Genomic DNA, 22,937 nt, shown 5'->3' on the forward strand with positions numbered 1-22,937 from the left:
TGGCAATGCCTTTTTGGGGATCAGCACAGCCCCACACTCCTCCCTATGGATTGCTAAACAGCAAATAACAGAGGAGAGTGCTCAGGAATAGGTCAGTGCTGAGAGAGGCCAAGCACATGTCAGTGCTGACACCTCCCCAGAATTCGGTGAGGAAACTTCTGAGGTTCAGTAAGGGCAGATTCTATACCTGGGGAGGAATGCCAGTAGTGTAGTGCAGGTTAGGGGTCGACCAGCTGGAGAGAGCTCTGCAGAGAATGACCTGAGGGTCCTGGTGGTGACAGGTTGCCCATGAGCCAGCAGTGTGCCCTCGTGCTCAGGAAGGCCAATGGTATTCTGGGGCACATTTAAAAGAGCGTGACCAGCAGGTCCAGGGATGTGATCCTCCCCCTCTACTCTGCCCTGGTGAGGCCAAATCTGGAGTACTTGTACAGATCTGGGCTCCCCAGTTCAAGAAAGATGGGGAACTGCTGGAGAGAGTCCAGCAGAGTCTGCAAAAATAATGAGGAGCCTGGAGCATCTCCTGCACAGGAAAGTGATGAGAGACCTGGGGCTGGTCAGCCTAGAGAAGAGTTGGAGGGGGGGTGTTGTCACTGTTCATAAATATATCTAGCAAACAGATATCAGGTGGATGGGTCCAGACTCTTGGTAGTGCCCAGCAACAGGACAAGGGGCAGTGGGCACAAACTGGAACACAGGAAGTTCCACATGAACATTAGGAAGACGTTATTTACTGTGAGGGTGACAGAGCACTGGAAGAGGCTGCCCGGAGAGGTTGTGGAGTCTCCTTCTACGGAGAAATTCAGGACTCAACAGGATGCTTTGCTGTGCAATGGTCCAAATGCTAGGCAGTGTGCTTCACCTTGAGCAACTTCATTATGAGCCAGTCCATTGCCCCGTGGGACTGATGCATTCAGTGATGGTATTGTAGCTGCATTCTGGGGAAGTCTTCTCTAGGCCAGGATGCTACCTGCTCTCAGCAGGGTTGTGTGCACGTGTGCGGGCCTATGTATGTGTGCGTTTGCAGAACTTTACTCTGCAGCTGTCGCAGTTCTACTGGTTTCTAGTGGGTGGTTGAAAACATTATAAAGGATATTATTATATACATATAATTTGATACATTTAGTCTGAAATAAGCTCCCAGTAAATTTATATTTACTTGGTAGAGAAGATATAAAATTTGGTTTGGCAGTTGATTTAGCAAAACACTGGAAACTCAAGGGAAAAAATACTGCCTGGCTGAGTGGGTTGAACTAATACTGAGAAATGGATCTCTGCAAATCTGAATTCAACCCAGTTTTTCAGAGCTACTTATCCAGTCTGCTTCCACCATTGGCCAATTGACAGAAATTCAATATTTTTCTTTTAGTGAATGAAAAGCATAGTCAGAAACAGCCACTGGGTCAGAATCATATGCGAAAGCTCCTCTTGTGCTTTTGTTTCCTAATTGCTCTTGGAAGGATTTTTCAGACTGGGCTGACGCAGTTGTGTGTGTAAATTTCCTGGCAGAAGAGGAAGGTGACTGTGTCCAAAAGACATTTTAGAGTGTGAATTCACAGCTTTTCCATGTCTAATCAGGGAACGTAAACCATTAGCCACATGCTCTCCATTTCCATCACATTTTTTCACACTTAAACAGAAACATGCCAAAGAAAAGGTGCTACATTTTTTAATGCCCCCAAATAGGAACCATGGGAGTCCGTTAAATGCTGTGGCCATTTCCAGCATACAAATCAATTTTCCTTGTGGTGGTGAAGTGGTGAATAATGCCTGGTTTGTTTAAAGGAGCATGACTGATTTTGGATGAAGTATCCTGTCACTTTGGCATTTTCAGTTTTATTTATTACGCACAACAGTATAAAACCTGGTACTGGTCTCAGTGCCAGGCTTACGAGTGGGATAGCTGAAAGGACTACATAACTCCTGGTGCAGCAAAGAAACTCTCCTTCTGCAAGACTTTTGCTGGACTCCTGAGAAATTATTTTGAATAACATGGCAGAGAAGGATTTCATCACTTGGCATCTGCTGGCTTTATTTTTTCTTCCATTTTGCCTGTGTCAAGATGAATACATGGAGGTGAGCAGAAGATCTTATAAACCAGTGGCCAAAGTATTGCAAAGTCACCACCAGACTGGCCACAAAGGTTCCAGAAGCAGGGAAATTTTGAAACAGCGGAGTCAACTTATAGAGTGGACTGTTGCTAATAGCTCTTCTACAGACCAAAATGTTCTGAGACCAGAGGTAGATGATGTAGAACTGACTACCTCAGATAGAGTCCAGGTACTCTGAATTAATCTTCTAAAGATAACTTTACAGCTAATGAGATTTTTTTTTTTTTAAGATTACTAATAATATATTTATGAAATGAATTTTATTACAGCTGTATAATGGTCTGTATTCTGCTGGGTTGCTTAATACAACTTTTAAATGAGCTGGGAGAGTCGACAGTGTATTTGGGGACGATGGTAATAACACAGATAGAAGCCCTCTTTGGCTGAAACTTCAGATAAAGCCTCTTAACCTTTTCAAGCTGTTACTTGCTTAATATATTAAAGTTTCAGAATCGATCAACTGATTTGGCTTTGGAGGAAAATTAAAGAATTTCTAGAGGTATTTGCAAAGATTCAACTAGCAGAGAATGAAACTTGAAAATCATATTTGTCATATATTGAGACAAACATAACAAAATTCTGAGTAGTCAGAATTACAATTCAGAAGGAATGTTTGAAAAAAACCCACAGGTACTTGTGTCTGAGATCTGAGTAGCTTTAGTAATTACATATAACAACTTAGTTTTGATGGGGAAAAGATTTGGATTTGAATGAAACTTTTAAAATCAACTGCAGCAATTGCTTTTTAAACCGGGGGTGTTTTATGCCTTTTACATGGCAATTTGGATATTACAGTCATCAGCTTACAGCAAACTGAACAGTTTGATTATACATAAATACTGCAATCTACATTCAAAAGAAAAATCTGAAGGGTAGAAGCTTTTTCTAGCACAACAAAATGCTACTAAAAAAAAATTCTGTTAATTGGTACTTTTTAGAAATAACAAGAATGTGAGTGTTTTGTTCTTATTACTGATATCAACGTTGGGTCCTGTACAGCTCACTTTTTCTCATTTGTGATTTAAAATTCTTTTAGATCAAACCATGATATTTTGAATTCCAAAAACCATGGACAGACAGACAAGTGTTGAATAACAACCTACTCCTCAATCTGCTTCATGATAAACAGACAGGAAATTTGATTTTAACCCCTTTTTAGGCTTAAGTGACTGAAGCACATCAGAGTATGAGCATGAGTTTACTACACCACTATATGCCTTGTCTTTAAATTTTGTAGTTGCACTTCATATTTCCTGCACAGGAATTTTATGTTCTTCTAGTGCAATTGGTAAGAAAGACATTTGACCGTTGGCATGTTGAATGACATTTGCAACATACAAACAATGTAATCAGTAGGCTATGTTGTACAATGAGTCAGTTGGCATGTATGTGTGTTTGTCTTAAGTGCACAGAGAATTGTGCACTTGCATACTATAGACTCTTTGTTGCTGGTAGTTATAGACAGTTGCTAACAAAATATCAGATAAAGCAAGATTTAATGCAATGTAATGATTTTTTAAAGGTAAAATTTTCCATCACCATAGATTCCACTGCTTCTGGGTGCATGTGTCTCTTGTACCAGAGTTTAGTACCTGTATGAAGTTGTTTTCTGCTAGAAGAAACTGTGACATTAAAATTGAGTCCAGCAAGTCTGAGCACAGCTGATGACAGTCATTTACTTGCCAGCCTCCTCTCTAGGAAGCAATCTTTTGAAATGATGGAGAAATGATGCAACTTTTGGCTTACTGAAATGAAATGGAGTTCTAGCAGATACGTGACAGGGCTAATCCATCGTGGAGTGGATGCAATAGGTATTTTCAATCTTGAGACTCCAGGGGTTTCCAGGCAGCGGAGGAAAAAAGACAGAAAGGACATATTCTAACTTGAAACCTCTTCCTTCCCCAAGAACTGTTTGGCAGCTGCTGGAAACAGCCAATCAGTGAAGTCAAAGGTTTCACTCCTAAGTCCCTACTTTCTTGATTATCTCAGCTGTGGCTGGAGAACTCTTGCTAAAGTATAGTAAAGATCCTGTTCCGTGATGTGGCACTGAAACAGTAGCATTTGCTTAAGAAGCCAGTTTCTGTACTTCCAGTAATTCATGAAAAATATGCTTTTCTGAAACATGAGAACTCAATGAACGGAGAGACATTTCTCCTTTTTGAGACTGCTCCTTGAAAACCTCCAGGTACTATACAAGATACTGGTGTTTTGCCTCAAATGCTGGTGTTTTTCTTACCTCATTGCTAGAGAAGTAGCACAGAGAACTCTGGTGCCCACACAGGCATGCTATTATGTATTTGGAACAGGAGCCAAGAGCAGTGGCTGTACATTACTTGTCTCCTGCATTATCTTAGACAGCATAACAGAAACCCGTAAAATTAATCAGGAAGTAAAAAGAACTAAATCTCCAATTATGATCAGTTCATAAGTTTAAATTAAGGGAATTTTATAAACCATCTGCTGTCTAAAACTGCCTTCTACATACAAAACTTTAGAAAAATCAGCAAATATCCCTGCTATCACTGTTTCCAGCTTTCTATCTGTTTTAGGTTAGTGATGTAGCAGATACATTTCAAAAGCCTCTAAATCATATTTATGTTCTGAAAGCAATGCCAAAGATTCATTGTGCTATAAAATTTATGTGGAAATGGCTGCGTAGGACACCTTTGGCAAGTAAGCTGTAATTAACCTCTACGTCCCACTTGAGTGTACTTTTACATTAGGCACAGGCTTTTCTTTGAACTGTAGCTTTCATTTAGTTCTCTGATTTCAGAGATTTAAAAAGTATCCTCAAAATTCATTGTTCTTGGCAGTTGATTGTGAACATTTTTTTCCTCCTAGTCAAAGAATTAGTAAAGTTAATAAATCAGTACTTCTTTATGGCTTGCATAAGTGTTTATTTATAAGTCAGTGGGACTGCCCAAGCATAACTAGACTGGCAGAACTTGCCTTTCTGCACATGTAATAACCTGTTGAGTCTTTGGAGAGATGATATCAAAACAGGCTTTGGCTATGACCAGCACTATTGTCTATTTCACAATAACATTGCTGGTAATCTAATACCATTTGGTCAGAATTTCAGTGCATTGTGTAACGTAACAAATCTTACCCGTGCAGAGACACTCACATGCCTGAAGTGAGGCTTTCTGACACATGTATTTCATTTTGGGGAGCTTGTGATTTCACATAGCAATAAAACACAGTTGTAACTATTTGGATATTTCTAGGCTGATCACAATTATTTGCACTTGGCAGACGTCTATATGGTTGGCTTTTTCATTTAACTTGAATATCAAGCACTATCAGAGAAAAAGCTGGAGATTTTGCTGTCAGCCAAACACTTTATTCTGCTGGTGCAAAACGTTTGCACAGTTCCCATCCTCTCAACTACCCTTCGAGGACTGAAAATGAGTTGAAAGCAGTCACTTCTCTCATATTCAGAAATGTCTGATCATTGTGCCTGGTGATTATCTGTTCTACTCTTCATAAGAAGAGATAGGAGAGATACAGGCTCTCCAGGAACAGACAGTCAAACAGGTAGAACTCATTTTTCTCATACTGCATAGACTTTACCCAGAATAAAAGTGAAAAAGCAAAGTGTTGACCAACATTATATAAATCCAAAGCCCTTTTGTCCACTGCAATTATTAACATTTCTATAAGTCTGTGAATAATGAGTATATTTATCTGCTGAGCTGTCAGATTAGCCTCTATTCCCATGAGAGCTCCACTGGCAGTGGTTCCAGCTATGGAGGGCACATGTCTGTGGCAAGCAATATTTTGGTGGCATGAAAGGTAACTTTCTGTATCAGTGACATAAATTTTAAAGCCTCTTGAAATTAATGAATTTTGAGTATGAATTCAGGGGGGTTTCTTAAATGCTTTCAAAACATGGACATAAAACTTCAGTATTTCAAATCCAGCTGGTGACATTGAGGGCAGAAATACAGCATATCTGTATGATCATTTGGCAGTTCTCATCTCACCAGAGGCTAATTGGCTGTTAAACCAATAGATCTGCATTAAGCAAGTCATTAGACGATGACAGAGAGGAATGGAATGGAAAGAAAGCAAAGGAAGTGAAAAGGAAGACAAACAGTAGAATGCTGAGAAAAAAGGTGCAGTTGGAATTACTGCCCTCTAGAATTTAAGAACTGCACATTTGTGACTCTGGATAGTAGCAAAGAATTGTTAAGAAAAAGCAACAAAACAGGAAGAATGAAGATGTAGAGAAATAAAATCCAGGACATCTGCCTCAGCTGAGCCATCAGAAGCTTTTGTGACCACTAAATCACTACAATGAAAACTAACCAGGATTGAACGAGACTCCATAGAAATAAAAACAGCAGGGTGCAATTAAAGAATACTGAAATAAAGCTGTTATCAAACTACTATTACAGAAACTGAGCTGTGTATATTTAACCTATTAGTTTATTTATATTGCTGTATTACTTTTATCATACAAACTGGTTAGAGACAAGCATCCACAACTGCTAATAATCAAATGCCATTGATACCAGGTGTTGCAGTCACTTCAAATTTTTGTCTCATAGCTTGGTAACTCTTTAGGTTCCCCAACTTAAATACCTGGCAAATACACAAGACTGAGGACTTTAAGAGTTGTGTATTTTTAATGTCTTTCTAGCAGTCTGACCCAATTTCCTTAATGCTTAGCAGAGGATCATAGCTGATGGCCAACTGAAATCCCTTTTTTCTTACCACTTGTTGCCTAAAGTCCTGTTTGTCAATAAAGGTCAGCTGAAATGTGGGATCAGCAAAAAGTAGTATTGATGCCTAACTGAAATGTTAATCTAGCTTTCATCACTTGGTATTATCTTATTTTCAAAACCCCCATTACTTGACTTAACTTTTTTTTTTTTCTCCCTTAAATCTTTTGAAAATAACATTTTTGGAGAGAACCCAAGTATAGCAGATTTCAGTCCAGATAAGCATTTTAAAAAGCAGCATATATGCAGAGTCTACATAATGAAGAGCCTGTGTCTGACATGCACATGATCAATTTACTCCATGAATGAGTTATTTAAAGCTTATTTTTGTGCCCTTAGCCCCCCCAGACTGGACCACAGAATCCAGACTGTAGCTCCTGCTGCCGCGGTGACTTTGGAGTTCGACTCTACCAAGGGCCCCCAGGACCTCCTGGACCCCCTGGGATGCCAGGTAACGATGCACTTTAATGGATTTTTGAGCAACCTAATTTTAGGCTACAAATTTCAGGTTAGTCTGTGGAGTACTACAGAATGATCCAAATCCGTATCAGGGGATGGATTTGGAAGCAAGCTTTTCTATAATTTCCTGAGGGGACAGACTCTAAAGATTTTTCTAGTGAAAAAACATTTGATAATAAAATTCAGCTTTCACAAATTCATGTTGAAAGCAATTTCATTGCATTTCTAGGCCAAATTATTTTTTCTCCTTAAAGTAGCATGAAGCTTCCATTAAAGCTGGAACAACTTATTTCCTGGAGTTGATTATTGTTTTCACTCTGACTATCCTGTAATGCTATTTTGTTCTGTATTCAGGAGATGTTTTCATCAGGCACACTGCTAGCCAAATTTCTACAGAGACACACATACCCCTATTCTTTCACTGAAACTTCTTCATTTCTTTCTTGCTTGTTTTATTTTTCCATAATAAAAAGTACTTTTTTTAAGGCAAAATATGCACACAGAAGAACATGGTACACAATAAGAATTTATAGTTTCACCTAGAAAAAAAAGAAGGGCCCATAAAAGGAAAAAGATAGCTTATGTTAGTCTATGTTCATTACAGAAGCTACTGGGGGTAGGGATTTGAAAATTACCATCCCTAAAGCAGATAGATAACATTAATGAAATGATGAAACCTCTTATGCGTTTTGTATCAGTTGAAAGCAAACTTCTTAGGAGCAGCACACTATTTTTTATTACACCACACTTTCAAGGCTGCCAGCTGAAATATTGAGACGCAGCCTAGTCCACCGTTCCCTTTTCCTCATATGAATGTGTAACTCAGACACACTCTCTTTCTACCAAAGGATGCCAGAATTGTAAGGCCCATCGTATCCCTCTGCAGTTTGGAATTTCTCTATTTCCTTCAACTGCTGCATTTCCTATCACTGCACACTTAAGCTGAAGGGCAACAGCTGTTTTTCTCTTGATTGAATCAAGTATTGTTTGTACACTTCTGTTGTGAGCTGTTAGAGAAGTGGTTCTCTTGTTACACAAAGGATCAATCTTGTAATTTAGAGGAGTTATTGATTTCCCAAACAAAAATTGCTTCTATTCTTCTGTCATTCAGACATTTTATTTGAAGTCGTTTTCCTAATACAACAACTTTGAAGAATCACTTACTCAGATTTGCTCTCAACAACACCATTCTTGAAAATTCCTAACTAAAGTGACTAATTAGAAAACAAGGAGAGTGACAAAGAACATAATTTAAATTCAGGTAGATCATTGATGACACTAATTAATCCTCTGAGTAATTAACTGAAAGATCAAGCTCTTGCTTTAGGCAGGCATAATAATTAGTCTGTTATCTTGACCAATTTTAAAAATTTGTCAGATGCATAGACGCTTGGTCAGTAATTTCTTCAGTAAACAAGAGGAAGTAATACAGCAGATGCAGAAATGCATTTGTTGTAATGACCCCTATTATAAGAAGCCCTCTCAGAAAAGCTTCACTGAAACACTGTCTTCAAGCCTAGGAACAAGCAACCAACCTGTTAAGGCCAACCAGCACACCAAGAACACAGCTCCTCCAATTTTCAGCACAGATGGGCCAGTTTGTAGCTAAAGTTACACAACAAGTGTTACCTTAAGCTTTAAAATTTTAAAGACAGCAAAATGTCTTTCAAAACTATCTTATCCTAGCCTAGTCACCTTGAATTAATAGGAAATATTTTTACAAGACAAGAAAAATAAGACTGAAAATGCAGACTACCTGATACGCGTCAGCCAACAGTGGCCTTCACTTTACCCCAGCCTCGTGTCCTATGAGGTCTTCTCCTTGGACATCTTCCCTGCAAGGCAACTGACCTGAGATATCTGCAGTTAATAAAGCAATAACAAGATAACATGGTGATTAACTCTTAAACACCAATGTACATCCTTCTGGAAAATGCTCATCTTTATCCAACGGTACTGAAAAGTGCATGTGTTGCAAACTGCTAAAAAAGGACCCAGATACAGTATCTGTTAACGTGCATGAAATGATTGAAGTTATAACAGGAAGGTCCATTTCTTTCAAGGAAATCATGGAAACAATGGCAATAATGGAGCAACTGGCCAGGAAGGAGCCAAGGGTGAGAAAGGAGACAAAGGAGATATGGGACCAAGGGGAGAGCGCGGCCATCATGGACCCAAAGGCGAGAAGGGTTACCCTGGGATCCCTCCAGAGCTACAGGTACAAAACATCTGCCTCACGTTTGCTGCAGTGGAGATTAGTACAGGACACCTGAGAAGGAGATCCACCTGTAAAAGAACACAGTGAAAGGCAGATGTAGCATTTGTCATGATTGACAGATATGCTCCACCAGATCTTCCTGGAAAAGAAAATCAGCAAAGTTTACCCATTTTAGACTAAGAATTCATGAAAGTAACAGCAAGAAATATGGCTCCCTATTACAGCAGTAATGCAGTATCTGGGTGAGTAAAGGTGAATAACAAGGATGAACATTTTTTCTATTAAGCTCCATTATATTACATAGCTCTCTGCTTCCTAGAGAAAAGAGCAAAGGAGTTACTTAGACTAATGCTCCTTAAGTCAGTTAGGCCTTGTGAGACTCACAGAAGTATATATATCCAAATCATCCAAATATTGGGTCAAAACCTTTGAACTTGGAACAGAGCCCTCTTGTTTCAAAAAATACCACTCAGCAGGATGGTATTCATCACAGCATTCATCTGTGTTTTCCAATGGTTCAATATCCTATGTATGCCGAGATGCATGTGGGCTCTGTTAGGTATGAGCCATCCAAAATCCAGAGAAGCATTAAAAACTGAGTTCAAGTTTGAGCTGATAAGCTCTGCTGAGGGATGGACATATTTGTACTCATTATTATTATTATTATCTTTACCTAGTCTTCTAGCTTTTAGATTAGAGTTCATTCATTCCACCAGGAATGTGGGAGGTGGTGGAGAGCTCACATACTTGTACCTGCAGTATAGCAGAGTCATGACGGTGTGATTGGGATTGTCTGGTCTGCAGAAGACTCAGGAGAGAACTCATAGCTCTTTACAACTAGCTGAAAGGAGGTTGTGATGAGGTGGGGGGTCAGCTGCTGCCCCCAAGTAACTAGGGAGACAGGACTAGAGTGAATGGCCTCAAATTGCACCTGGGGACGTTCAGGTTGTATATCAGGAAGGATTTCTTCTCTAAAAGAGTGGTGGGCTGCCCGCGGAGATATTTCAGTCACCATCCCTGGAAGTGTTCAAGAAACGTTTAGAGAAGGTTTACTGGGGAAATACTGGTGGTAGGAGGATGGTTGGACTAGGTGATCTTGGATGTCTTGTCCAACCTTGATGATATGATTCTATGATTCTAATCCCGTTCTTAAGGCAATCAAAAGGGAATGAGACTTGGATATCTAAGATCCTTGCTTACAGCTGAAAATGGATTCTAAGAGTTGTCCACACTGTACACTACAGTGTAAAGATACATGATCAGTTCATCAGCAGTAGCAGTAAACTTGAGTACGTCTGTGGAGTGGCATAGCTACTAAAGGCAAGATTTGGGTGTGTGGAAAGGCCTTGGGATTAGAGTCTCCAGCTGCCACTGTGGTGGCATCTGTAGGTCTTATGTCAGATCAGCCAGTCTCACAAGGGGGAGTCCTAAAGCACTTCATACGGCTCTAAATGCATTTGTGTGAGCCACTGATTATGGTTGGACTTAGATCCAGATTGAGGAACCTACTTATGCAGAGAGCATCTAAACTCCCTTTATAATTATTGGGGACTTACATTATTGTTGGGGAATTATTATTGAGAACAACTCAACTTCATCTAACAATCATTGCTGTTTTGGGGCATATGATTCTTCAGATTTAAGGAGCCTATAGATAAAATCTCCAGCAATTACAAGACAGTTTACATCCTTGCTCACATGTACATACTCAAATGGAAGTGTCTTAGTCTTGAGCTGATTCATACCCCCAAACTCTGTTCACCGCTGAAGGTACAAAATTGGGATAAAGCAAATGTACAGAAAAATTAATTCCACTTAAAAATCCTCTGACTTTGGGCAAAACTGAAGCTCTGATCTACTTGAAAATCTACTTGAAAAGGTTTTACCTGAAATGTGTTATGTGTTTTTCCAAATAAAAGTCATTCATATCTGTTTTACAACCTCATTAAGATTATGCAAATTAACAGCAGAATCACTAGTATAACCAACCTGTGCAATGCGGGAAAATGACTTCAGATTTCTTGGTGTTATTTATACTTGAATTCTCAGCCCTAGGTTGCAGAAAGATGGGATAACTGACAAAAGAAAATAGTGAAAATGAAAACAGTTTCCAAAACTAATAGACATTTGTAATACAGCATAATTATCTTAGCAATCTTTAAAAAGCAAGTGGAATTAACATTATAGCTGAATATCTTTGAAAACATATTTGTTGCAGTTATGTTCAACATAGATCATTTTGTAATATTAAGATGAGCTATCAGTATTTTTCTTATATAAGACAGTGGTAGTAATTTAGTTATAAATTGAATAATGAAATGGCTTGAATAACAAAGGCTCAGATTGCAATAACTGTTTTAAGGTAAAAGTTATTCACTCTTTGATAGATGTGCTTAAAAATTCTTTATAGAGTAGAGTACATAATTTTTTGTTAACATCATGCTTAAGAACGCTGGAGAGAGGAGAGGAAGAGTAAAAAGACTTCTGAATACAATGCTGGTTTAAGTACAGAGTTACTTTGAAAGACTTGCATTTCACAATGAGACACAGAGAAAGGACATTTTTTTCAGCTGTTCTGATCAGCCCAGAAAAGTACCTTGGGGTTAGAGAGAGAGTGAAATGGAATCTGAACAAAGAGTAATAAATTCCATTTACAGCCATTACAGCTGCTTTGCTTTAACATAGAATGAACTTTGATGTGAACCTGGCTGAGAAGCAAGAACGTAACCGTTTACTGTCAGAGAAAATGTACCTGTATAAGGATAAAGAAAATCAGCCCAAGCTTTCAGCTCACACCTGGAGGTCCTTATATTTCTAAGAAAATGGCTAATGATTTCCATTGTTGGATCAGAACTGGCATCTGATTTCACCTCATTTCTCATTTGGATTTGAAATCAAAAGTTTTGGGTGTTTTTTTTTTGTTGTTGTTCTTTGTTTTGTTTTTTTTTTTTTTTTCTTCTTGTTTTTTAATAACTGTTTATCTGGAATCTCATTAAAAATTGGTTATTGTAGGGAGCACTTAACAACTGTAATTGAACACTCTTCTTCTAATTTTTCTTCAGAGAAATTAAGAGAGAGGAATAAAGTGTCCGTTAAGTCACCATATGACTTTCCAGCATGCAGATGCTGCAATTCTGCCTGTATTCTTTCTACTGACAATCAGGTGGGGGATTATAGACTGACAAAAGAGATAACCCTCTGCTCCCCCATGCAACACATGGGTTGTACCTTGGTATCTTACTGAAGTAATTTGAATTGTCCAATGTGGGAGGTTTTGCACTGCTTCCTAAGAAAAAAAATTCACAGCCTATATACCTCCCTGCAAAAAGTGAGAACCACAGTTCTCAATTTCTTCTTTTGATATTTACCATTCTCTGTTGTCATGACTGAGGAATATGGGGCAAGAGAGGAAAGGTGCTTATTATTGAATCCCAGCCACCAAACTTCTAGAAGATCTCTAATAAAAATGCCTAATTTAACTTTGAAAGTAGTTAGCAAGTAACAATCATGTACGGATTCTACCAAGATTGTTTATTTAACATATTCCATTTAAAGCAATATCCAGCTTAAGTACATTTGGGAGCATATAAAAATCAGTTAATTCACATTTATCTAAAACATCATACCAGTTGATTATTGCATCATTCTAGAGAGACTTGAAGGTAAATAAAATCTAAAACTAAGGTTCTGCCCTGCAAACACTTGCCCATACACTTACCTTTGCAGTCATGAATAGTCCAATTGAATCTAAGAAAGCTAGTACTCTTCTAACTTCCTTCAATGGGAGTTTTGTTGGTGGAGTTTAATGGCCTTGGAACAGGCCCTAGAAGAACATCTCTGTCAGGAAAATAAACAGACTGCAAATCCAGGAAAAAATAATGTAGCTGATTCCTCGACACATGTACATTTAATGAATGATTGACTAAGAAGTACATTTTTCCAGGTTGCATTCATGGCTTCCATGGCTACTCACTTCAGCAACCAGAACAGTGGGATCATCTTCAGTAGTGTTGAAACTAATGTTGGGAATTTCTTTGATGTAATGACTGGGAGATTTGGTGCTCCAGTGAATGGTGAGTATTTGCCAAACAAAAGATTGTAATTCTCAGACCTCTGGGGAAAAGCATGGTCAGTAACAGTGAGAAAGCAGTACCGAGTTAGCACAAGATCAGACTTACTCTGGAAAGTGATTACCACCTGCTTTCAGGAAAATGAAACTGGAAACTGAGTAAGTCAACAGAAGGCTTGCCAGCCATCAAGAGGAGATGGAGGAGGGAGAACAATAGTAAGTGAAGACTAAGACCATCTTCCTCCATCTGGCCTTTCTCACCCTTTTATTCATCTACTTACAGTTATGACACTTAATGTTACATTTAATGGAAGTCAGGCCCTCCAAGCTTGCTGTGCCACTTGTCCTACTGGCGCTTAGAACCATAGGTGATTTTCCTGCCAACTGCTTTTTTAATACAATATTAAGGTTAGTATTATATATAATAATATTATTAATAATAAGGTATATAATAATAATAATAAGGTATATTATATATAATATATTATTTATTTATATATATATATATACATATATATATACAATAATATTATGGTTAGTATATAGAACCATAAAAACCTGAGTTGGAAGGGACCCATAAGGATCATTCAATACAACTCCTAGCTCTACAAAGAATCACTCAAAAATGTGTGTGGAAATTAATAAACTTTGACCTGTTCAACAACTTTGATGCATGCTGCAAGCTCCCCATTGTAGGGCCGATGCTACCAAACTACAGTTCAAGCAAAAGAAGGTACGCCTCCCTCCTGCAGGCATTTTGTAAAGCTTCTGATACGTAACAGAGCTGCTCTAGTAATACTGTTGGTACCTTTCAGAAATGAAATAGCTCAGAACGATGATAGAGAGGGACCTGCTGTGCAAGCAGAAAAAGTAGTGCATTGCACAGGATGCATTACAACCAGGAGTGCAGCAGTGAGTGCTGTTACAATTGCTCATGCCCTGAGTGGTCCTGGTGGCGTGCTGGCTACCTGATGGCCTCCAAGACTGAGCCCTTTCAGGAGTAGGCAGGAACATGAAAACAAGGAAAAGAATGGGAAAGAAAAATCACTACACTCAGCCTTTGGGAAATTTCACTTTCAGTCAGATGGAAGGGATGGGCAGTCCATCTGTGTTCAAGTAAAGTCATTCTTTTGGAACAGGACATGGCTTAACCCCCAACACATGTAGAACAAAAATGAACCAGGTTTTGGTTTCGCTGCAAGCAGAGCAAAATGCCCACTGAAAAAACTGAAGTAATTTTGGTCTCAGCTGCTTTTTTTTTTTTTCTAAGCAAGAAGTAGTCTGTAGAGTGGCTACTTCCCCCTATGAAGAAAATACTTTGGTAATCATTTCAGGGGTGTATTTCTTCACCTTCAATATGATGAAACATGAAGATGTGGAGGAAGTGTATGTGTACCTGATGCATAATGGCAACACAGTATTCAGCTTGTATAGGTAAGTAGACGACTATGACATTTTCTCAGCACAATACAGTTGCATCAATGTGAATACATGCTCACATTTCAAAACACAAACTTGTTCTTTTTTGAAGAAATATCACAGGGTGAGATAACAAACTAAGGAAAAATATTACATTTTGCCCTCCTCAACTTGCAAATTTACACAGCATCTGTCCCTGAGACAAGGCTGGAAAATGATCCTTAATCAGAAGTTCCTCACTGCTAAGGGAAAATGAATTCTCACTGCAAGTCAGATTGGAGTCTACTGGTAGAATACTATCATTCTGCTAAAACATATCTTCACCCTCTTTTTTTTTTTTTCTTTCAGTGAAAGTGTGTAATGAAATGTTCAGCAACTAAAAATAGTCTTGTGGAAGGGTAAGGGAAAGCACTTTACTGTAAAGGTGGAGAGCAGTAGTGAAGACAAGTAAGAAGCAAGGGTGTTCCATTTACTGGCTTTGTTAATACAATTTGAACAAAAATTTTCTAAGCTGTATGTATTTCTTGAAGATTCAAGAAGAATAAGATTCACTTTTAACTTAATATCTTCTATATCGACCAGGTCAAGAAGCTTATTGCCAAGAGGACAGGTGCAAAAAAAGTGTTTGAAAAAATGTTATTTGATTAATATCAATAAGAAGTCTGGAGACAAAATCCAGTTTATCTCTGAAACCTGATAAAGCATACACAAAAGCTTAGACTCGGCACAATGCATTTTAGGCACTTACAATGAGAGCAGCTCTACTTAAGCTGTCTAGACTTCTTCAATGGCCAGTAACAAAGGCCAACCAAAGGGTACTTAGAATCATAGAATTGCTCAGGTTGGAAAAGACCTTAAAGATCATCAAGTCCAACCACAACCTAACCATACTATCCTAATTAACAATCCTCTTCTAAATCATGTCCCTGAGCACCACATCCAAATGGTTTTTAAATACGTGCAGGGATGGTGACTCAACCACCTTCCTGGGGAGCCTATTCCAGTGCTTGTAAAGAAGTGTTTCCTGATATCCAAACTAAAACTCCTCTGGCACAACTTGAGACCATGTTCCTGCATCCTTCTCCCCTTGTACTTTATTCCCAGCAGATCTTCTCTGCAAAACAAAAAGCACCCTATTATTTCCCTAAAGCATTGAATCTAGAAAAGGCAAAGGGTGGGGGAAAGAGAGCCAACAATCAAAGGAATAGTTGGGTTAGCCCACATTAAACGCATCTGTGTTTCAACAAAAGTCCTCAAGGTGATTTGAGTACCCTGTCTACCTGCTGCCTTGCAAGAAGTACAGAGAACCAGCTCACATGAGACTTCCAACCTTGAGGCATTTAAATTTGATTGTGATGAATCGCACGGAAAGAGAGATCATCTAAGAAAATTCAGTGTTGCAAAGGGTGAGGATAAGTTTATTTTAAATAGTAAAAACTCATAACCTATGAAGGAAAAATATGTAATTTAAACCTTCAGAATTCCAGAATTTTTGAAAGAAATGATGAAATTAGGTAAGGTGCAATGTTTGACTTAGAGATCAAATGCAAAATAAATAAATAAATAAACCTCCAAAAGTTCAATAGTGGCAAGTCTTAATGTGCTTCCTTGGATTAACTTTTTTTTTTTTTTAATTGTTTCCTTGATCATTGCCGACAAAGAAAAACTGACTTGTTAAAATGTTCATCCTCAGCTATGAATCAAAAGGGAAGGCAGACACCTCAGGAAACAGCGCTGTGCTGAAACTTGCCAAGGGAGATGAAGTTTGGCTGCGGATGGGAAATGGAGCTCTCCATGGGGACCACCAACGTTTCTCCACCTTTGCTGGGTTTCTTCTTTTTGAAACCAAGTAAAGAAGAAAACAGCCAAATAGCTGTTTATGTGAAGAAGCTTCTTCTTGGAACTGCATTTCTTTTCTGGACTGTGGAACTGTATAGGTCAGGAAGGCTTGTTTTGATGCAGTGCATTGCTATTCCCGTATCAGAGATGAGCTGGATACATTGGGTAGTTAACACAATTTTTATTGCTCTTTTCTTCAAAGAGAAAAACAAAGGCAAAATAGCTTCAGTAATTTAGAGAGCAGTTTGCTCAATAAAGCCAATTTTGTCTGTAAATATACTTAACTAAAGTATATACCAGGAATTGAGAAATTGATACTTTTTTTTTTTTTTTTTTTTTTTTTTTTTTGGAATAGTGTGTTCATTTAAACTTGCATGGAACCAGGCCAGAATGGATTATAAGTAGGCTCAGCTGAGACCAATTTTAAAGGAAGACATTTTTACTGGACTAGAATTAACTTTACACATAAAAAAAACCCATGAAAATAAAGAGGTCCAGGATTCAGCTTTATTGCATTTCCATCTCAAACCTCTGAAGATGCCTATGATGTCAGTTTTCACAGATTTTTAGTTTGTATTTATGCTTGCTTGCTCTCTCCAAAACACAAAGAAAAAAAAAGAGCGGCAGTAATTTCAGCCTTAGTCGCAACTTGACACTTAGGTAATTCAGTCTGCAGAGAGCAGGGGACTGGACAGGGGACCTGCCATGTTTCCTCCTGGCCTTTAAATTGATGAAACCTGATGTAACAAATGCAAGCTGTCAAAACAGAGAGGAGTTGGGACATGTCAACAGCACAGAGAAACATATGAACTATGGAGTTTGGGGATCTTTCAGAAGGATGTATATTTTAATATAGCATATTTACTTAAAAGTGAAGATGTTGATATAGTTTTCTTACCAGCCTTCCTAGAGCCAGTATTTCAGGAAAAGACATTGCAGCCTGGAAAAGCTGTAGCAACCTAGTTCAATATTTAGCTGGTGAAAGCAAACACTGGCTGGCTCAGCAGTTCTGACCATAGTAAATTGGGCCATTCTTCAGCATTAACATTTACACCAGTTTTTCAAAATCCGAGTATCTGGAGTCCTGCCTTACTATTTTCTTTTTGTCAGATTCAACAAGAAATATACTAAAGAAATACAGAAGTTTGAATGCATCTTGTGCACATTCTGGCTCTCCACCATGAACTAATGAAATACAGATTATATTTCAACAGGGTAAAGACAAAAGTACCTGTCATTAATATGTAGCAAGCAGGCAGGGTTAGGACAACATTTATTTGAAATTCTCTTATACTAAATAAAGATACCATTATTGGTACAACAGAGAAAGTGAATAAAATCTGCCTATGAATTTGTATGTCCTTGTATTATTTCTAGAATATGGAAATCACACCTTATGATGAATAGTGCATGTTGATACTTGATGACTGTGATTTGCGATTTTTTAGGTTTATGCAGCAACCACTGAAAATATTCATCTTAACGAACTGTCCTCTGATGACTTTAATTCTCTCATGAATTTGGGATGGGTTTGTACCAGGTACATTTTAAAACCCAAGACCATGTTATTATGATAAGTATCTTAGTAAGATTCTGGCATGCCTTCAATTTTAAACCTACCAATCAAGTGTTCAGATAACGCTGTTCTTCTGAAATAAATACATGAGATGTAAGAGGTGTATGGCATCACAAGTTAATATTCAAAGTAAGAAAAACCTTGGAAAAATTATTCTGTGTAGGTGTTAGCAATGTTTGCTTACTTTGTAAAACATACATTTACCCAATAAAGGTTAGTAGTCATAAAACTACAATGGTTTGTTCACATCTGTATTTTCCATTACATATCTGAGACCAGCTAAAGAATTTCACCATTTGAAGACAATAGAGATATATGCACAATATATATTTGTTAAGCATTAATTTTGCTACTAAATTGGAGAAAGCCAATATTGCTGCGGAGACCAGCTTCAGGGCAGGGATGCAAGAAAGAAGGAAGCAAAAAAGACCGTCTAAAAGCTCTTTTTAGGGCTTTTTTGAACCAGCAAAAGCACGGTGCTGGTGCTGGGAGTGGCAGCAGCTGGCAGCTTGTGGGCGGGCTGCTGAGACAGCAAGGGTGGAGCCGGCACCGCTCACTCTTATCTCCGTGATTAAGCTTGACTCTTTTTTTTTTTTCTGTTAGGCTATAAGGAGCCGCCGGGAGGGCGGGAGCTAGCCCACCCAACGTGGGCTTTCCCGGTGGAAAAAGGGTGTTGCTGCCCACTGCTAACTGGTGTGGGAGGTGGGTCTTTTGGCAGGACAAGTCAGCGTTCTTGTCCTTGCTCAGGTGACCGCTCTCCCACTCGCTGACCTGGAGACTATAAGATCAAACATGGTCTCTACCAGACGGCAGGCGTGCTCCAAGAAGACTGTTGCGACCCAGACAGAGGGACTGCCCAGAACTGTGGCGGTTCAAGTCTCTGGCTGCAGGGAGTGCCTGAGTCTGCTGCTGCCGGGGGACGATGGGAGGGATGCCACCTGCGTGAGGTGCGAGCACGTGGATGAGCTGCTCAGCCTTGTGGTGGAGCTTAGGGAGGAGGTGGAGAGGTTAAGATCCATTAGGGACTGTGAGAGGGAGATAGACGGGTGGTGTAACTCTCTGCGAGAAACAAGCATAGATTGCAACCCTCAGCCTGTGGTGGACTCTCTCCCTTGCCGTAATCAAACCGAGAGAGCTGACTTGAGAGGAGAGGAGGAATGGCAGCACGTCCCATCTCAGCGACACAGGCGGTGCCCTTCCCGACCTACCTCGGTTCCTTGGGTGCCTCTGATAGGTTTGAAACCCTGGAACTGGAGGGTGAGGAGGCTGAGAATGAGATGGTGGTACAGCCTCTGAGATTTCCTAAGGAGAGGCGGTCAGCTCCATGCTAGAAGACCGCCCCTTCCGGTAAAGAAAGGAGGGTGATAGTTGTAGGTGATTCCCTTCTACAAGGAACTGAGGGCCTGATATGTTGACCTGACCCAACTGGAGGGAAGTGTGCTGCCTCCCTGGGGCACGGGTCAGGGACATCACTAGAAAGCTGCCTGGGCTTATTCGCCCATCTGACTACTACCCCTTATTGGTAGTTCAGGTTGGCAGTGATGATGCTGCCAAGAGAAGCCTAAGGACTCTTAAGAATGACTTCAAGGGTCTGGGGAGGGTACTGGATGGTGCGGGAGTGCAGGTGGTCTTCTCTTCTATCCCTTCAATGGCAGGGAAGGACACTGAGAGGATCAAAAAAGCCCTCCTCATCAATAAATGGCTTAGAGGCTGGTGCAGACACAAGAACTTTGGGTTTTTTGACCATGGGGCAATTTACTCGGCTCCTGGCATGACTGCTGCAGATGGAGCTCACCTGTCTGCAAGGGGTAAAAGGATCCTAGCCCAGGAGCTGGCGGGCCTCATTGAAAGGTCTTTAAACTAGGAAAGAAGGGGGAAGCGGGCAAAATGAGGGCTGCTGAGGTTCAGGTAGTTCGAGGTTCAAAAGTGAACTTGATGGGTGATGAGGGTGGAGTTCGTACGGATGGAGTGTGGCAGGGGAATGCTGCTTCCCTGAAGTGTCTACACACTAATGTGCGCAGTATGGGAAATAAACAGGAAGAGTTGGAGATCTGCGTGTGGTCGCACGGCTACGATCTCATTGCAATCACAGAGACGTGGTGGGACAGCTCGCATGACTGGAATGTTGTCATGGATCGGCCAGCGAGGCGGGGTGGTGCTCTTTATGTAAGAGAGCAGCTAGAATGTATTGAACTCCACCTGGGGGAGAGTGGTGTAGCAGTGGAGAGCTTGTGGGTGAGAATCAAGGGGCGGGCTGGTATGGCTGACACTGTTGTGGGAGTGTGCTACAGGCCCCCAATCAGGAGGAGGAGGTTGATGAGGCCTTCCACAAGCAACTGGAAGCAGTGTCACGATCCCAGGCGCTTGTGGCCAGGCATGCGCGGTCCAGATGGTTCCTGCAATGTGTTGAAGACAACTTCCTGATGCAGGTGGTTGAGGAACCGACGAGGAGATGGGTACTGCTGGACCTTATTCTCACTAACAGAGAAGGGCTTGTCAGGGAAGTAAAGGTCGGGGACAGCTTGGGTTCTAGTGACCATGAGATGGTGGAGTTCAAGATCCTGAGTGGAAGAAGTAAAGCAAAAAGTAGGATTGCTACCCTGGACTTCAGGAGAGCCAACTTTGATCTCTCCCAGGACCTACTTGGAGCTATCCCGTGGGCTAAGGTGTTAGAATGTAAGGGGGCCTGTGAGAGCTGGTCGGCATTTAAGCAGCTCTTCTTCCAAGCTCAGGATTGGTGCGTCCCTGTGAGGAAGAAATCAGGAAAGGGTGGCAGGAGACCTGTGTGGATGAGCAAGGAGCTCATGTGCAAACTCAAAGGAAAGAAGAAGGCCCATGAAATGTGGAAAAAGGGTCTGACCACTTGGGAAGAATACAGGAATGTTGTCAGGGCCTGCAGGGATGCGACAAGGAAGGCTAAAGCCCGCCTGGAATTAAATCTGGTGAAGGGGATAAAGGATAATAAAAAAGGTTTTTTTAAGTATGTTAACAGTAAAAGGAAGACTAGGGAGAATGTGGCTCCCCTGCTAAGTGACAGGGGTGTTCTGGTAACAGGGGATGCTGAGAAGGCAGAGATACTGAATGGCTTCTTTGCTTCTGTCTTCAGTGAAAAAGCTCACCCTCAGGAATCCAAGACCCTGGAGGTTAGTGAGAGGATCTGGGAAATGGAAGACCTCCCTTCAGTCAGGGAAGAGGTGGTCCGAGAGCGCCTAGGCAACACCAATGTTCACAAATCCATGGGACCCGATGGGATGCATCCACGGGAGCTGAGGGAGCTGGCAGAGGTGATTGCTGAACCACTTTCTGTCATCTTTGAGAGGTCTTGGAGGACGGGGGAGGTGTCTGAAGACTGGAGGATAGCCAATGTCACTCCGATCTTCAAAAAGGGCAAGAAGGAAGATCCAGGCAGTTATAGGCCAGTCAGCCTCACCTCTGTCCCTGGAAAGGTGATGGAACAGCTTGTGCTGGATGTCATCTCCAGACAACTGGAAGAAAAGGAGGTTATCAGGAGTAGTCAGCATGGGTTCACCAAGGGGAGGTCGTGCTTGACCAACCTGGTATCCTTCTATGATGTTGTCTCTGGCTGGGTGGATCGGGGGAGAGCAGTGGATGTAGTCTACCTTGATTTCAGCAAGGCTTTTGATACTGTCCCCCACGACATCCTTATAGCAAAGACGAGGAAGTGTGGGATAGATGAGTGGACAGTGAGGTGGGTTGAGAACTGGCTGACTGGCAGAGTACAGAGGGTCGTTGTTGGCGGTGCAGAATCTGTATGGAGGCCTGTAACCAGCGGTGTTCCTCAGGGATCGGTGCTGGGTCCGGTCTTGTTCAACATCTTCATCAATGTCCTTGATGAGGGGATAGTGGCCACCCTCAGCAAGTTTGCTGATGATACGAAGTTGGGAGGATTGGCTGACATGCCTGAAGGCCGTGCTGCCATTCAGTGAGACCTGGACAGGCTGGAGAGCTGGGCAGAAAAAATCCGGATGAGGTTTAACAACAGCAAGTGTAGAGTCTTGCATCTGGGGAGGAATAATTGCATGCACCAGTACAGGTTGGGGGATGAGCTGCTGGAGAGGAGCTCTGCGGAGAGGGACCTGGGTGTCCTGGTGGACGACAGGTTGGCCATGAGCCAGCAGTGTGCCCTTGTGGCCAAGAGGGCCAACGGCATCCTGGGGTGCATTAAAAAGAGCGTGGCCAGCAGGTCGAGGGAGGTGATCCTCCCCCTCTACTCTGCCCTGGTAAGGCCTCATCTGGAGTACTGCATCCAGTGCTGGGCTCCCCAGTACAAAAAAGACAGGGATCTCTTGGAAAGAGTCCAGCGGAGGGCCACAAAGATGGTGAAGGGCCTGGAGCATCTCTGCTATGAGGAAAGGCTGAGTGAACTGAGTCTGTTCAGCCTTGAGAAAAGAAGACTGAGAGGGGACCTGATCCAGGTCTATAAATATCTGAGGTGTGGGGGGCAGAATGGCGAGGCCGGACTCTGTTCAGTGGTGAGTGGAGACAGGACAAGGGGAAACGG

At 40.9% G+C, this 22,937-nt stretch overlaps 1 protein-coding gene across 1 annotated transcript; it reads left to right on the forward strand.

The window, feature by feature from the left end:
* The first annotated feature begins 1,989 nt into the window (after positions 1-1,989).
* Positions 1,990-16,853, forward strand: C1QTNF3 (C1q and TNF related 3). The gene is made up of 6 exons (XM_042825862.1): positions 1,990-2,277; positions 7,175-7,286; positions 9,358-9,512; positions 13,456-13,585; positions 14,916-15,015; positions 16,694-16,853. Exons 1-6 carry the CDS (start codon positions 1,990-1,992, stop codon positions 16,851-16,853), a joined length of 945 nt encoding a protein of 314 aa, XP_042681796.1.
* Positions 16,854-22,937: the final 6,084 nt, after the last annotated feature.

This window comes from Centrocercus urophasianus, unplaced genomic scaffold, assembly GCF_019232065.1.
Source record: "Centrocercus urophasianus isolate 14NV4802_14NV808 unplaced genomic scaffold, USGS_Curo_1.0 seq_25, whole genome shotgun sequence".
Classification (NCBI taxonomy): Eukaryota; Metazoa; Chordata; class Aves; order Galliformes; family Phasianidae; genus Centrocercus; species Centrocercus urophasianus.